The sequence below is a fragment of the Myotis davidii genome, unplaced genomic scaffold (assembly GCF_000327345.1).
Source record: "Myotis davidii unplaced genomic scaffold, ASM32734v1 scaffold967, whole genome shotgun sequence".
NCBI lineage: Eukaryota > Metazoa > Chordata > Mammalia > Chiroptera > Vespertilionidae > Myotis > Myotis davidii.
Genome location: NW_006383014.1, coordinates 2,899,979 through 2,913,345, shown reverse-complemented (window position 1 = coordinate 2,913,345; position 13,367 = coordinate 2,899,979). Strand labels below are relative to the sequence as shown.

The window sequence follows — 13,367 nt, the reverse complement described above, 5'->3', positions numbered from 1 at the left end:
ATGCTTAGTGAATGGTAAATAGGTAACAAGGGCACTCTTAGAACCATTCCCATTGTGGAGGGCTTGAGTAGAACTGCCATTGCCGGGTGACCAGGTGAAAATCAGACATTGTGATATGTAAGTTTTCCGTAGAAACAAATAAATTAGAAAAAGATCGAAAAGGGTCTACCAGCATTATGCTAAGCAAAATAAGCCAGTCAGAGAAAGATAAATATCACATGATCTTAGTCACTTATGAAATATAATGAACAACATAAACTGATAAACAAAAACAGATCTATAGACATAGAAGCATCAATCAGACCGTCAAACCTCAGAGAGAAGGTAGGGGAGGATGGGGGTAAGGAGGAGAGATCAACCAAAGGACTTGTATTCATGCATATAAGCCTAACCAGTGGACACAGACACCAGGGGATGAGGGCAAGAATGGGGACTGGGGGAGCAATGGGGGGATAAGGTCACATGTGTAATACCTTATCAATAAAGAAAAAAAAAGAAATTATCTTAATAACTATTTAACTTCTCTGTGAGTTAGACAATAGGCTACTTTTTTTTCTTTCATATTTAGAGTGTTTCTTGCTGATGGCTCCCAGTCAGGCTGCTGTTTCCTTAATACTCTAACACTTGGGAAGTGAGAACAAGTAACTCCCAACGTAATTACGGGAACTTCGGTTTAATGATCCTCTCATAATCATTATCTCATGGGAGTCTTTCGACTTCACTTCTTGCCAAGCTCACTCAGCTAATATTCTTTCTGCCACCAATTTCTTCAGGTAATATTCCTTTGCTTAAATACTTCACAGTAACAATTTAAATTTCAATATGTAAAAATAGAGCATATTCGTTTAGAAGATAATGAGACTAGTAGGGGAAAATCTCTTTATGATCTAAAATGAGTCCAACATTAATGCCAAAGTGAATGCACACCAGGCTGCTAGATAATTATCAGGTGTTGTGAAGAAATTAAAGTTATCAACTCCTTATGATGTTGTCACAACTTTGGCATTAATAGCCATATTCTCCGGGACAGTGCAGAGCAAAAGGGGCACCTACTACCTGGTGATATTTATTTCTTTACATGTGTACTTGTGCTTCTATTTTTATAAATTATAGGAAAAGAATTATTTTTTGAGTTATCTTCTTGAGAACAAAATTTTCACACTGAAAATACTCATTGTTTTTCCCTGTTTTTCTCCAAGAGGCCCCCACCACCTTAAACGACACACATGGGTGCACGAGCTAAAACCGTCAATTACACTTGCCACTTAGATGATCTTCTGAGGGGAGAGAATGGGGGTAAGAAGCCAAATGCCATCTGTTGTAAAACAAAAGTACCTCCTCGCTCCAGAAGTAAGTACTAGTCTAACTTGAAATTGTGTTTAAAGTGCATGTAGGTACCAGCATTCATTCTTTTCATGCATGTAAATACCAGCAAATCATTCTTTGTCACAGTCTCTCCAAGTGTCCAATCCGGAGGCCAACTCTTAACATTCCTTGCATATGTTCTTCGTCGTGAATTGCGAAAAGCTTTCACGGGGTGGACAAATCGGTTAGAGAGGATGACTATGTGCCACCGAGAATTCGGCAAACGCCAACTCCAGCTCCCCGGCCACCTGTTTTCTCTGGAATTCTGTCTGTTTTAAATCTTTTATTCAATGCACAGAGGGAAAAAACACTAAGAAGTGGCAATCCTGATTTGCTGCAGTGTTTGTTTTATATCATGGGAAAGTATCCACCCGAACAGATGCTGAAGACGGTATTCTTTTCTTCTTATTTTTAAAATATATTTTTATTGATTTCAGAGAGGGAGGGAGAGAAACATCAATGATGAGAATCATTAATCGGCTGCCTTCTGCACACCCCCTGTGGGGGATTGAACCCGCAACCCAGGCACGTGCCCTTGACCGGAATTAAACCCACGACTCTTCAGTTTCCAGGCCGACATTCTATCCACTGAGCCAAACCGGCCAGGGAAAGACAGTATTCTTGGTTTAAGCTCCTCTTCTTCTCTCAAAGTGCTAGCACATCATGAAAAACTTAAGATTGAGTCATACTTACATTATTGGTAAGTGTAAAGGGAAAAACAGCCGCAGGTCGTGTTTGTCTCCTATTCCCAGCATGAGATAGTGGGAGCCACAAACGGGAAGTGAGCCAGAGATAAGCAAAAAGCTTAGTGTGGACTCACACACACAAAACTGAATATAATTTTGCAAAGAAGGCTGCTGTAAGTCAATTACAAAAACTATTTTACAATTTAAAATGCTAAGCCATACATTGAATTCCTGGACTTAAATTTGACCTTTAATCCATGGTCACATTTACAAGCAATATTATGAGGTTGGATGGCGGTAAAAATCAAATGTTTTTAAAGCATAACAAGAAGTTCTCATTACAAAAAAAATCTTCATGCAAAGAATACTGTTTTGTATTAAAACTATAAACACTTTACGTAGCTGTTAATAAAGCAAAGAATGGCAAAATGATGTGCACCTTTATTTCCACAGTCCCAACACAGTTATTTTTAAACATCCATGCTTTAGTTCCGGCCCTCCGGTCCAGTTTAAGAACCCATGGTGGCCCTCGAGTCAAAAAGTTTGCCCACCCCTGACCTAGAGGGTATTATGCTACATGAAATAAGTCAGACAGAGAAAGACAAATACCATATGTAAAATACCGTATTTCTCCAATATGTAAAATCTGAAAAAAACAAAATAAATGATTAAGCAAAATGAAACAGAAACAAACCCATTAATCTTGAGAATGAGCTGATATTTGCCAAAAAGTGGGTTGGGGAGATGGAATAAAATTTTTAAGAAGTAAAAAGAAATCAGTACTAGGTGAGCATTACATATTATTGGTGGAATATCACATGAGAAGCTTAGTACTCTAAGACTACTATTTCCTTTAGAGCTCAACGTGTAGATTTCATTTCATCCTCTTCATTTTCTCTATTTTCAAAATCCTTAAGTATATATAAAGATTCACTGCAATATAAACTGTTTAAAAACTACAAAACAGCTAAATGTGACATGCATTTTGCCACACAGAAATCCATTATCTGAATACACAGCTGTCACTGTTTTCATGGAATACACTTCCTAAATATAGGACAATTATTAATCACATGATGGTGCTCCTACTGTGCAAATGCATGGAAAAGGAAAATGAGACCAACATACATAAAAAATAATTTTGACCTTTGAGTCCTGAGCCTATTTTTATTCTTAAGTATTTCGTGTTTATTTTTGTCTCATATTCCACAAAAAAGCAGTGATAAACATGTGATGATCAGTCTTAGTATTTTCACAAGTAGGTATTGTTTTTATATAAGTGAAACTTATTTTCATGGGGCATCAGAAGATTCCTGTGTGAGAACTCTTAAAATGCCTTAAAAACTAATAAAAATAAGATTGTTTCCAGAGAATCTTACTTTCTGGATATTATTTATTCATTTGCAGGGGGCAGGGAATGGGTAACACTAATCATTGTTTCCAAAAACAAAAATATTCTAGGTATATGGAATGCATAAAAACTGAAGTATCTGTTCTTTTTCACTAGGCAAATGTTTATTCATTTGGGGATTCCATAGTAAAGCAGATAATAAAATAATTTAGAAAGGATTTTAAGAAAAATCTCAATGATGAGTAGAATTTTAGGAGGCAAGAATTCTTTCTATAATTTAGAAAAAAAATCACTTTTTACCTTGAGATTTAGGAGGAGTTCTCTGAGTACACATTAAAAACAAAATAAATTAAAAGCACAAGTACTCAGATTAGATATTAAATCTCCTCTTTCGGAGACCCAGGAAAGGAATGGATTCTTTTATTACAAGATCTTGCATGGGCTTTTGGAACAGAGCAGAGTGCAGCGGGACTGCAGATGCAGAAGACCTGTGATTTCTAGGAATCCCCTTAACCTCTCTAAACTTCATAAGTAAAATAGAAGGAATATCTATCTTCCTCACAGGATGTTTTAACAAACATGAATTGTTAATGTGTAAAACACTAATACCAAATTTTCATGACACAGTCACTGGTGTGAGTTCATAACCCAGTAGTAGACACTGAACCTTCTCATCTAAGCCAGAATGACCTAAATACTGTCATAGTGCTAAAAATCAATAGTGCTATCCTCTCACGCAGGGGACAACGGTAGATTTCAACACGAAAGACTGGGTAGTTTCTCAGAAAAGGCATCATCTGAGAGGGCTTTTGAGGATGAGAAAGAGCTCAAGAAGCAACATGTGTAAAGGGCAACAGGTAACATTGGAGTTCTATCCGCTTGTGTCTGTATCACTCACTGGAAGCTCCCAGGGGTCTCCTGGACACAAAGGCTCCTGGGCTGGTGTCCTTTCCCGTGTCGCTGTTGGTTCAGAAAGGAAGAAACATTGAAATCTATTTGCCGATGTCACCGTGAGCCGATCTTTTTGTCTCCCTGTGGATGAGTCCTCCTGATTCTGAGATTCCTGTCTGAATGCCAGTATTCACGTCCTACGCCCCACGTGCAGAGAAAGCTTGCTTTAGGACAGTAATCCCTGATCTTGCCAGTGGCCAGTTCTGGTTGAGGACCACAGATGCACATCTGCCACCAGTTTTAGCTGCTTTAATTGGGTAAAATTTCGCACTCTCTCCTGATTCCCTTTAAAACTGTACTGGTTTTACCATTTTATCCAGTTTTAAAATTTAGAGTATTAGCTTTAAAAGGTATCTTTCTTTTCATTTTTAATGATTAACAGAGACCAGGAAGCAGTAAGATAATAGATACTCCTATAGGTAATCCTGTCTAAATTGCTACTTAGTATATTAGTATACTAAGGAAAATTAGTATATTTCACCTCTTGATTCCCAGTTAACTCAGTATAAATATTTACAAGGTTGTTTGTTTGTTTTTTTAATTAGACCAGGTTTTATTTAAACTGTGTATAAAATCCCATGTTCCATTGGGGTTACAGCGTCGCAAAGCCACTCCTGTAAAGACAGGAAGAAAAACAGTGAGAGTGCCCAGGTCTCTTAGAGTCCGTTACAAAAATAAAATGGTAAATTTTGTTCCAAATTACCCACTTCAGAAAAACCCAATCCTTTATGATTGAAGTCATAAATATAAGGAGGGCAGGGAACAGCCAAGATTTTCCCCACTGTTCCTCTGGGCCAACAAATGAGTCCATCCCATTCTGGAAAACAATTTCCCTAAGTCCTGCTTCCTCTGAGCTCCAGCACCAGGGCAAGGCTCTGGGGGACAGAGACACATACAAGGAGGAACTGGATTGTCTGGTATCAGGACAGGAACTCGGGGGCAGCTTTTTCCCAGACAAAGGTGCTCGCAGGGATCATTGTTCCTAAGCTGGGACCTCCCCAGTCCCAGGGCTGACTGGCAGCCATTTCTGTTTGCTCCACCTTGGTGATTCCCTAAGACCCCGCCTCATCCAATTTAAAACCCCACCCCAAGATTGTTGTTTTTTACTTGAATGTGGGCTAATATCTTTAAACTTGGCTTTAGTGTTCAGAATCCAAATTTTGCACTAAAACTGAGGATGTCATATAAATAAAAATATTGATTCATTAGAAAAATAGGCAAATAAACAGAACATTTGTAATAATAGGAAAAATGTAAACCTATCCTAATAGAGGGAATATGCTAATTGACCATCATGCCCTCACAAGATGGCGGCACCACAGCCAATAGAGGGAATATGCTAATTGACTGCCATGCCCTCACAAGACAGCAGCGCCCACAGCCATAAGATGGTGGCGCCCAGTCCCTCAGCCCTGCCTCATCCATCCTCAGTCCCTCAGGCCCTCACCCCCGCTGGGGGGTGGCAAGTGCCACATGCCTCATCCAGCCTCGGTTCCCCAATCTTCTCAGGCCCACCTCATCCAGCCGGAGTCCTCCAGTCCCCACAGTTCTGTAGGAGAGGGCAGTTGAGGGTGATCAGGATGGCAGGGGAGGGCAGTTGAAGGAGATCAGGCTGGCAGGCAGAGTGATTAGGGGCAATCAGGCAGACAGGCAGGTGAGTGGTTAGGAGCCAGCAGTCCCAGATTGTGAGAGGGATGTTCAACTGCTGGTTTAGGTCTGATCCCACAGGCAGTGGGACATCCCCTGAGGGGTCCCAGATTGGAGAGGGTACAGGCTGGGCTGAGGGACACCCCCCACCCTGTGCATGAATTTCATGCACCGGACCTCTAATCAATCATAACAGTGACAATAAAATATCCTACCCTAGAAATCTCATATATTGCTGGTAACAGTATAACTTGGAATAACTCTTACGAAAATCTTTTTGGTTATAAAATGTTCTTATTCTTTGGCTCCACCTTTGGGAATTTGTACTAAGAAAATGATCTCAAAAGAAAAAAAATCAACTTTATAGATTATTGGAGAAACCACATAAGTAATCTCCGTTTCCATCCTGGAGCTACAGGGTCCGCCACCCCTCACCCCCAGCACAATCCATTTTCAACGCAGCAGTTGGAGTGACCCGTGTTTTTCTGCTCAGGGCCCTCAGATGGCTCATGTTCTCAGGGTAAAAGGCCAAGTCCTTCTGTTGGCTTGCAAGGCCCTACGTGATCTCTGCCCCCTCTGGGATCCCATCTGTCACTCCTCCTCTACTCCTTCCCCTCCAGCCATGGGGCCTTCTTACTGTTCCTCTAACAAGTGGGTCACACTTGGCTTCAGGGCCTTTGTTCGTCGAGTTCCCCCTGCCTTGGTTCTCTTCTGCAGACCCACATGGGCCCACTCCCACTTCTCAACCTTTGCTCGGCTATCATCTTGCCAATGAGGCCTGTTGCCTACTCAATTCAAAATTTCAATTCGTACTCTTACCCGGAACACAAACTGGATTGCTGATCCCCTTATCCTGTTCCCTCTCTTCTACATCCTACATAAATTACTATGTTTGTGATCTGTTATCCCCACACAAAATGCAAGGTCCACACGAACAGGGATTTTTGTTTTGCAGTGATGTATTCTAAAAACTCAGAATATTACCTGGCACATACAGTAGGTCCTCAATTAATGTTTTGTTTAGTATTGCTTTGTTACAACATTGATAAATGCAGCAGGAACTCTTGTTTATATCTATTAGCTAGGGTTTCCTTATACAGTGGGGCCTTGACTTACAAGTGTCCCAACTAACGAGTTTTTTGAGATACCAGCTGTCTCTCGGCTGATTTTTTGCATTGAGTTGATAATTTGAGTTAACGAGCTCCTTAACCAGCTCGGTCTCGGAACGAATTAAACTCGTAAGTCAAGGCCCCACTGTACTTCGTTTCACCTGAAAGTGCAGAACCTATTGATGATGTTAGTGAGGACTTAGTGTATGTGCAGTCAATAATTCTTGAATAAATACATTTTAAAATAGCATGAGAAAGCATGTCTAAACAAAGAGTTGGCTAATTAAAATTATGAGATGTATTGTAAACTGATCCAATCAAATCCCCCTAATATTTCTGTGATTCAGCCCTTTACAACCATGCACTTAAAAAGGGGGAAAGAGCCCCGTGTCTCATCTGTTCTGAAGAGAGAAGAGACGCATTCCCAGCTTTCCTCTCAGGTGCACCAGAATTCGGACATGAATGACAGATGCCCTGTTGCACCCAATACGAAGAGGCTCACCAGACATGGCTTCTCTCTTCCAACCTTCAGGAGACTAATATGCCACATGCCACAAGCCCACTTATCTATCCTTTGGTGATTCAGCTTGTTTACAACGATCAAAGTAACAGTTGTTCCCATTTTCTATAAGTTATATTTTCACAATTAAAAAGTCAATATATCAATAAAATTAAAACCAATACATTCTCTGATGTCCTTCAAAGAGATTCACACATTCCCAAAGACATTTCAAGGGAACCTTGCTATTTCATTTGGGTTAATCACACCCTCTCTACCCATTACTTTTTTGTAAAACAGGCCTATTCTGAGCCGTGCCTACATCAAAATGAACTGTATGAGGAAAACGTAAGTACATGGAAAGACTGATGGATTTAGAGCCATATAGTCATGAGTTCTAATTTTGGCTCTCATACTAACTAGCTATGTGACCTTGGGCAAATTATAGACTTTCTGAGCCTCAATATGAAGTGGGCAATGTCTTCCTTTTACAATATGTGCACATAGGACATCTACAACAGTGCCTCATGTAGAACAGATGCTCAAGAAATTGTAATTATTGTAAACCACAAAGCATATTGTGCAAATATCTATTGATGATACTAACAGAACAAAAAGGAAAGAAAAAAGATATGAACAGTTCTGGGTTGGAGCCATGGTGGTGGCAAATTCAAGCCCTGTCAACCTGGGGTGTTCATTGATATTAGCATCGGAGACCAGAAAGTTGGCTGTTTGGAGAACAAGCTCTTTGCAGACCTTGTGACTAAGGCAGCTGAGAACTTTAGGCAGTTCTGCATTGGAAAATTCAGAAAAGATAGGGTTCCTATAGGATACAAAGTGGCATTTTCACAGGGTTATAAAGGATTTCATGATCCAGAGTGGAGATTTTATTAATGGAGATGGTACTGGAGTTGCCAGTATTTACTGGGGGCCATTTGCAGATTAAAATTTTAAATTTAGACACTCAGCTCCAGGCCTGCTTCCCATAGGAAACAGTGGTCCCAGTACAAATGACTGCCAGGCTTTCATCACCTGCTCTAAGGGTGCCTGGCTGGATGGGAAGCATGCAGTGTTTGGAAAAATCACTGATGGACTTCTAGTGATGATAAAGACTGAGTCCCAACAATAAGCCCAAGCTGCCCGTAGTGACCAGGGTGGGGCGATGTAGTCCAGAGCGAGACTGACTCAGACCTTGACCTCTCTGCTATTGTAGGCCTGGCCTTGCTCTGAGTGATGCCCTCAAGTAAGATCATCCCGGTTTGCTTCCCGGCCTGCTGTTGCCCTGTTTGATCAAGAGATCTTCAGAACCCAAGATTTTCCATGTTTTTCAACTGTAAATAATGTTTGTTTTCTGGGAAAACACAACCAAACAAAAATGTGAACAGAATTGGCACGAGAAGCACAGCACTGGGAGCACGAACAGACAAGGTGTGTGAAGAGGAGCGCGTAGCAGGCATGGCATGAGAATGGGACCCTGAGGAAATCGGAGTCTGGTTTTTTCTCAGTATGAAAAACCATGGATGACATTTTGAGAAAAATTTAACAAGGCAAGACCTAAGTTTTAAGAAAACAACTGTTTAGAAATGTGGAAGGTGGTATGGAGGGAGAAGAGCCAGAGGCAGGACTTAGTTAGGAGGCAAGAGGGTATGAAACAGAACGAGAGCAACTGGGGAATAGGAGGAGGGCACCAAGGAGAGGCTGTGGTAACAGTCCCCATGAAATAAGGGGACAGTAAGCGAAGAATGGGGGTGAACGAACGAACATGACAAACAAACAAACAATTACATTTAGATGATCTTTATGAGTAAAGATAGAAGAGAGGTTCAATATGGTATCAAGGGTTTGAGTGGGGGACTAAAAGAATGTTAACTTAATTGTTCAAGAACAAAGGAATTAACAGGAGGTCATTTTTGGACCAGAGGGGTCTAAGGCATTTGGAGAGATGTCCCGTAGGCAGACCCCAAGAGAAAGACATGGGCTTTTTATGTATAGCTGGGTGTCATCACCATAGAGATAAGAATTGAAACTATGGAAACTGGATGAAATTCAAAGACTTTCAGAACTCTGGAAGTTATAGTTAAGAGCCTTAATATGCAAACACATTTACACAGAACTAATAAGTGGACAGAGGTTGGCCAATGAAGTCTCTGCCAGCAAGAGACTTGAAAAGGGATAATAAGGTCTGAAAATGAAAACAATAATATCTATAGAAATCTTATTAATGTACTAAATTTATAATGTTTACATTAACCTATAGAAATAAGCCCAATAAAATCTTTGGGCACAGAAATGTGAACTGGCCAAAACTCAAGGAGTGTTTCTAAATTTCTGATACAAAATTAAATGAAATCTTTATCATATCAATAAATATCTGGAGGAGACTAATTCAAAACCAGTGTTTATTTACATAGTGCATATCCCAGAAAGTTTGGGGGGAAAAAGAGTTTCAACAGAAAGTTAGCAAATTCTCATCGATCTGCCTATCTCCAGCACTTGAGGGAGACAGTCTGGAAGTCCTCAGAGACTGGAATCTTGATGGCAGAACTTCAAATGTTCCCATCACTTGCCAAGGAAGTGCCACACTTGCTCTGTGTTTAAAACGGAAGAAGGGTGTTAGGGAAGGGGTTCGAGGGAGGGAGGGAGGAAGGAAGGAAGAATAAGACAAATTTAATTTAGACCTTTAGGAAGTGTTCAGGCAGGTAAAAACAATCAAGAAGCTTAGCATGGCCCAGTCCATATGGGTTAGTGGTTGAGCATCAACCTATGAATCAGGAGATCATGGTTCCATTTCCTGGTGAGGATACATGCCCGGGTTTCAGGCTCAAACCCCAGGAGGGGGTGTGCAGGAGGCAGCCGATCAATGATTCTCTCTCTCATCATTGATGTTTCTCTCTCCCTCTCCCTTCCTTTCTGAAATCAATAAAAATATATATATTTTTTAAAAGCTTATTTTGCATGACATTTCTCTATTTAAAGCTACTTCCCTTTAAACTCTTGTCTTAAGTTCTCTCATTTAGATGAAATCTTACATAAAACTACATTAGAAATTCTAGAGCCTGCCCTGGCGGGTTTGGCTCAGTGGATAGAGCGTTGGCCTGTGGACTGAAAGGTCCCAGGTTTGGTTCCGGTCAAGGGGATATGCCTGGGTTGCGGGCTTAGTCCCCAGTAAGGGGCGTGCAGGAGGCAGCCGATCAATGATGAGAGCGAATCATTGATGTTTCTTTCTCTCTCTTCTTCTCCCTTCCTCTGTGAAATCAATAAAAAATATTAATAAAAAAATTCTAGAGCCTTCCCACTTTATTTCCTACTTCTCTCTGGGTGATTTTAGTCTCTATTGAATGCTACAGAAGTTAGTACCCTAGCTGCAGCACGAAAAGTCTAGAAAAACCTTGAACTGTAAAATTGGACTGCCTGTCAAATATACAAAATGGGATAGTATTACAAAAAAACAATGGGTTAGTTCCCCACATAAGGAATGGAGCTTGCTTCCCCATAAAGCCAGCTCTATGGTTCTGCTCCTTTCTAAACATCCGAGAACTAGACTCACAGTAAATACAGTAGGTCCTCGGGTTACGTTGGAGATCTGTTCCTACTGCGTGACATAACGCGATTTTCACTGTAAGTCGGAACCCACCTACATAAGCACCTACTTCACTCACATGGAGCATATACACAGCAATAATGAAGTGAAAAAGTAAAAGAAAGATAACAATTCCTGACCTTTACTTGTGGTAAATACATAATAAAAAACACAAAGCACATATGTATATACATCGAAATGACGGAACTTTTTTTCTTTTTAATAAATAAATGGGAGATGGTGACGTAACCACAAAACAATGTATGTCAAGTCCGACGTAACCCAAGGACTGTCTGTAGTGCTCATTTTTTTTCTACAGATTTGCAAGCTCAATATTCTTCTACTGTTGTATATTAAAGCAACAGGCCAAATGTCTGCCCAAATATTGAAAGACAAATTATATGTGCATATGCTTGTATTCTGAAATTTTTACCACAGAATATTTTTACTTGTTTCTCAAAACAGCTTCAAATATAATGGGAGTAAAAATATGGCATTTTTAATCATGCTACAAATTTTATTTTTAAGATCTTTAGTCAAACTAAAGTGAAGAAAGATGAAGAAAATATCCCAAATCAGATATTTGGAGTCTTTTTAAGCTTATTAGAACTAGCTGGAATCTCTCTATTTCACCAAAAAAGTCACTACATAATCAACCATTTTCTAGCCTAAAAGTAATAAATGTACTCTTTCTCATTTTCTGAAATTAATAAACTACTTCATGTGAAAATTTTAATGACTATTTTGAAAAGTATTTTACTTAGTTTATATAACTTCTCAAAAATTATACCTTTATTGTTGAAAGTATTATAGATGTCCCTTTCCCCCATTGACCCCTTCTAGCTAGCCCTTACTCCCCCTCACTGCCTACCCCTAGCCTTCACCACCCTATTGTCTGTGTCCATGGGTTATGCATATATCCATACAAGCTCTTTGACTGATCTCTTCTCACCCTACCCTCCCCCTCCTTCCCTCTGAGATTAGACAGTCTGTTCCATGGTTCTATGTCTCTGGATCTATTTTATTCATCAGTATACTTTGTTCTTTAGATTCCACATATGAGTGAGATCATGTGATACTTGTCTTTCTCTGAGACTGGTTTGTTTCATTTAGCATAATACTCTCCAGTTTATATAATTTTTAAATTAATCTATTGAATTTCTTTTTGGCTTCCACTAACTAAAAACGAATAAATTACACCTCCTGCTCCTTAAGAACCCAAATGTACCATACCTTCTTCTTGACTTTCTTTACTTATTGAAGATGATACCTGAAAGATAAGAACAGAGTTTCCATTACAATGAATTTTTAGATGTAGAAATTTTATCCAAAAGTTTTTCTCATATATTTATAGAACCAAGTTCACACATACTAGTAATAGTTCTCTAACCTGAAAAAAAATTTCCTTTTACCTTTATTATCACTGCTCACTCGTTCAAATAAACAAAGCACACAGAGTCAAATAGAAAAAGCATGCTTGAAAATATCTTTTCTCATTAGCCCCTGGGAACTACTGGGAATGAGGACAGAGGTTTTCTTTCAGCTGCTTCCTTGGCTGAGGTCCTGAGAACAAAAACCAAACTCACACATTCATAAGTATGCGCATGCGGGTGCGTGACACATACAGAGACACACATACAAACTATATAATTTATGCAGTTGCTTTCTAGAACTTTCAAGATGATTTTTGTTTATTTTGATGGCGGCCAAGATTCTTAGGGCAGCTGTAATACAACCTGTGGTGGACAAGTTTGAAAGAAAGGTTTTCTTGAGATATAAATTGTTTTCTAAGAAAACATTTTTAAAAGTTTTTTTTAAAAAAACATTTTATTGGAAGATCCATTTTCTATAGACAGAAATGCACACAGCCCAAGAATACTTACGTTAACATTTATGTAATCACTACCGAGCTCAAAGAATGGAACATGACGGGCTCTTCCCCAATCGTAACCTCATCTCCCCAACGATAACCGGACTTTGTAACACACTTTTCATATTTCTTTTTTTTAAAAAAATATATTTTATTGATTTTTTTTTTTTACAGAGAGAAAGGGAGAAGGATAGAGAGTTAGAAACATCGATGAGAGAAACATCGATCAGCTGCCTCCTGCACACCTCCTACTGGGGATGTGCCTGCAACCCAGGTACATACCCTTGACCGGAATTGAAACAGAAAAAG

General features: G+C 39.6%; 1 protein-coding gene and 1 pseudogene across 1 annotated transcript in view; one reads left to right on the top strand and one right to left on the bottom strand.

Moving 5' to 3' along the window:
• The first annotated feature begins 8,263 nt into the window (after window positions 1–8,263).
• Window positions 8,264–8,856, top strand: LOC107181663 (annotated as a pseudogene).
• A 1,134-nt stretch (window positions 8,857–9,990) lies between these two features.
• PPA2 (pyrophosphatase (inorganic) 2) overlaps window positions 9,991–13,367 on the bottom strand; it is a 72,649-nt gene continuing 69,272 nt past the window's right edge. Inside the window, exons 11-12 of the mRNA XM_015558089.1 lie at window positions 12,422–12,458; window positions 9,991–10,196 (exon numbers count right to left, since the gene is read on the bottom strand). Coding sequence (XP_015413575.1) covers window positions 10,168–10,196; window positions 12,422–12,458 — 66 coding nt within the window. The 3' untranslated portion in view covers window positions 9,991–10,167. The remainder of the gene's footprint in view (window positions 10,197–12,421; window positions 12,459–13,367) is intronic.